Here is a 3,531-nt window from a genome sequence, read left to right as displayed (position 1 = left end):
ATGGTTTCCTGTGCACACACAGAGGACTGCTGAGAGAAACAAGCAGCCTCATCTGATACCAGGCGTCGCCATGTACTGCACACACACACACAAACAACTGGAGGCATCAACAAGCAAACACACGTACCATACCACACCAAAGCACATTCACACCGCAATGAATAAAATCCCAGCACACTTGAACAAATACGCAGGTGATTTATCAGAACTCTTTTTTTATTGCAAGGAACTTGTCGTTACCACCAGCAAGACCTTTGAAAAGCAGGCAAATCTGATTTGTCAGCGCTTGCTTGTGTTTTGTACAACCATGAAATGCACACAGTCACAGTGAGGTTTGCTAGGAGACACCAAAACATCACCTGGAAATAAAGCAATTGCATTTAGAAATCTGTCTACAGGCTTTGGAAATGTAATGATGTTATTTACTTTTTATTTACTACAACTGTTCTTACAGACGGAGATGAGCTTCCTGTTGGTAACTTCTGACTCTAAACGCTGATGCAAAAAAACTTTTGAGACTAGGTGATAAGAAGAAAAAAAACAGCCTAACATCTTTTACATTAGGAAGAAGCAGGAACTTTGCTATAGCTGTTAAAAAGCTGTTAATCAGTTGATTGTTAAGGACAGGATTTACTGTAGAGAGGAAGTTTAAGTTGAGGGAAGCGAGTTTAAATAACAACGCTTTACATGAACACTGGAGGCTGTGGGTAAATCACATTTAGCTTTGTTTTAACCAAGCTGGTAGCTGATGTCTGCTCCCACTATCAGTCAGACGAGCACCTGGTTTTGGTTATTCCACCCCATAAAATGTTGTAAATAGGGGGTGACTCTCAATCCCCTGTAACTGTGGTACCAACACCCGAGTTCCAGGGTGAAAGTGTCCCCCCCCCTTTCACCCAGGAACTCGACAGGCTGCTTGACCATCTGGAAAAGCCATTCCTGATAGACTGACTACAGTGGGTGAAACTTCTAAAAGGGGTGGGCAGGAACAGAGATCAATCAACATAGTAAATCACACTTGTTGCCTTTTAGTCACGGTCTCCCTCGTCACTGATTTTTTCTTCTCTTCTATACAAAGAACAACAACAACAAAAAACCATTACAGATGATTAAAAAAAAAAGAACTATAACTAGGTATATCCTCTGTGGGATGTCATCATCATCATCATCACCATCATAGAAAAAAATAGCACTTTCTTAGCAGGAAAATAAAGAATTTGAGTCCTTGAGTCCAGCTCAGCTGGGAAGTGAGTCGAGTCTGTACGCAGATTGAGTTTTCATTTTAGTCAGAAAGCTCCTATCTCCATACCCCAGGGTCTGTAGGGTTTGGCCACGCCGGAGTTCTGGGTCGGGGGGCTGATGGCAGTAGTGGGTGAGATGAGGGGGAAGGTGCTGAAGGTGAAGGGGAACGCCGAGAGAGAGGAGAGGAGTGGAGGGGAGAGCTTGGAGGCCGACGAGGGGACCAGAGCAGGATGCAGGACGGTGGTGGGAGCGGCAGTGGTGGAGGGAATCCTGATCGGACCTTGATCGGAGTGTGGGGTGACGCTGCCGCTGCGCCTGCCCGGGATGTGAGTCTCTGCAACCAGCGCGGAGGATGACGGCGAGGAGGAGGACGGCGATGAATTGGAGGTGGATGACAGAGGAGTTTGTGGGCTGCTGGTGGTGCTGCGGGGTAGAGGCGCCAGCGGTGCACCCTGTTGGTGCTGGAGGAGGAGGGGGTGTGTGAGGTGGGCAGCGGGGGATCCGAAAGCAGAACCCCACGCCAGGTGACTCAGGCCGGAGTGAGCCTCACGCTGACTGGCGTAGTTGTTGAGGTGAGAGACTAGACGGATCCGCAGAGGGTCTGCGCTGTCCAAGCCTTCGATTATGCTCAGATAACGAGCCGTCTCAGCCAGGCACTCCCTGAAACCCAAACCACGGTAGTCCATCGCGAGGGCGTGGGCGTCAAAGTAACCTGAAGAAGACAGTAAATTAGATTCTATAACCGCCAACTCATCTGAACTTTAAAAAAGAAACCGTTATGAACCATTGAGCCCTTGCTTTTGGGATAATGACATATCAGTCACACAAAAAGAGACTACTTCCACTGCTGATCTGGTCAGACCAGCTATGTGTGTCTCATTTAAACATATTTAAAATTAATAAGTGTACCTTTGCCTCCAGCAGCATGAAGCATCTTCAGATGATCAACAGTCATCTGCAAAATCTCTGCTTTCTCCAGCTTGGCTGAACCCTTCAGGGAGGAAAGAAAATGGAAAAGATAAGATTTTAACAATCCAACAGATTTTAGGTAAACAGTGAGCTTTCCTGAGTGTTAACTGCTCATTAGGCTGGGAGACTTCGCGTACTTGTTTCTCGTAGGCGCTGGGAACCAGCCTGCGGAGCTCGCTGAGGCTGTTATTGATTCTGTCACGGCGTCGCTTCTCAATAATCTGAGAAAAGATCATTAAAGATTAGAGATGAGACCTGCTAAATGTGACATTTGGTGACAAACAAGGTCAAGAAAGATAAATTCACTTACTCCTCGACGCCTTTTCCTCGCCTGCACCTGAGTGGATGTTGAGGGAGACATGGAGCCGAGAGGGGAGCTCATATTCCTGAAAGAAGGTGGAACGGGGAGGTTTGGTCAATATCCGCACAGTAAAGTTTTACAGAGATATTCACAAACTTGAACCACTTCAGAGGAAGGAAACACTTCAGGGCCAAATGACTTACCCATTCTCATCTGCGCTCTCCTTCTCCACTTCAATAGTTTCATCCAGCTCGCTGTCCGAGGAGCTAAAATCGTGATTCCTCTTCATTTTGATTCGTGCGCAGTAGTTCCTTCAGTGCGTCAGCTTTGTGAGCCAAACTCGCTTCTGCCCAGGTTTGCCCGGAGCGCCTCTGTTTGAAGCGCTCAGCTTTCCCACGGTGTCATTTCAACGGTGCTGTCGGGCAACGGGGGCGGTGACCCGCGCCAAATCAGCCAATCACAAAGCTGTCTCGGGTTTGAAAGACAGCAGTTAGCCCAAGCACGTCTTCGTGCGCTTTGAGGGCTGGGGGAGAGTTAAGATCTCCCACTCTGAGGCTGTTTCGATGCCCTGAAAAACCTTCAATACTTTTCACCTGTAACGGAAGCTTATGTAAAAAAGAGCGGTGGGTCATGACTTATGAGCGTTTGCAAATTATGAGTACATTTTAATGACCATGACTGCGACTTTTACTTTTCACAATAAACAAAACTTTAAACCTTTTATGTATTTTAAAAATTGTATCTATTTAATTAATTTTTGAAGTTTAGTGATGTAAATGTGCCTGTGAACGTCTGTTGTTTAAGTGTGCTATATAGGCTATAAATTAAACAGACGTGACTGACAACATAAAAAGATTCAGATGTTTTTCATAGTGCATGTTTGGGATATATTTTATATCGCAGAACAGTTCAGTCTGCTAAATATTGAAGATTTGGGCCGACCTGCCCTGGGACTACAGATGGAAATCAGCAGTTTAGTTATAATCTTTACATTTAATATGTTTGTTACACTGATGTCC

At 45.9% G+C, this 3,531-nt stretch overlaps 1 protein-coding gene across 1 annotated transcript; it reads right to left on the bottom strand.

The window, feature by feature from the left end:
* Positions 1-198: 198 nt before the first annotated feature.
* Positions 199-2,902, bottom strand: hey1 (hes-related family bHLH transcription factor with YRPW motif 1). Its single transcript, XM_004549214.3, has 5 exons — positions 2,716-2,902; positions 2,522-2,597; positions 2,349-2,432; positions 2,152-2,233; positions 199-1,954 (listed from the first exon to the last, which is right to left on the bottom strand). The coding sequence occupies exons 1-5, from the start codon at positions 2,799-2,801 to the stop codon at positions 1,287-1,289; spliced, it is 996 nt and encodes a 331-aa protein (XP_004549271.1). The 5' UTR covers positions 2,802-2,902; the 3' UTR covers positions 199-1,286.
* Positions 2,903-3,531: the final 629 nt, after the last annotated feature.

The sequence above is a fragment of the Maylandia zebra genome, linkage group LG22 (genome assembly GCF_041146795.1).
Source record: "Maylandia zebra isolate NMK-2024a linkage group LG22, Mzebra_GT3a, whole genome shotgun sequence".
NCBI classification, from domain to species: domain Eukaryota; kingdom Metazoa; phylum Chordata; class Actinopteri; order Cichliformes; family Cichlidae; genus Maylandia; species Maylandia zebra.
The sequence above is the reverse complement of the archived record's forward strand: the minus strand, read 5'-3'. Positions and strand labels throughout refer to the sequence as shown.

What these genes read in the sequence shown, in the direction of transcription:
- hey1 (XM_004549214.3), bottom strand. Translation starts at nt 2,801, where the DNA reads ATGAAGAGGAATCACGATTTTAGCTCCTCGGACAGCGAGCTGGATGAA. An exon ending in CGAGGAAAAGGCGTCGAGGA is followed by an intron (nt 2,433 to 2,521) that starts GTAAGTGAATTT and finishes ATCTTTTCTCAG; the next exon opens with ATTATTGAGAAGCGACGCCG. An exon ending in CCAGCGCCTACGAGAAACAA is followed by an intron (nt 2,234 to 2,348) that starts GTACGCGAAGTC and finishes TCCTCCCTGAAG; the next exon opens with GGTTCAGCCAAGCTGGAGAA.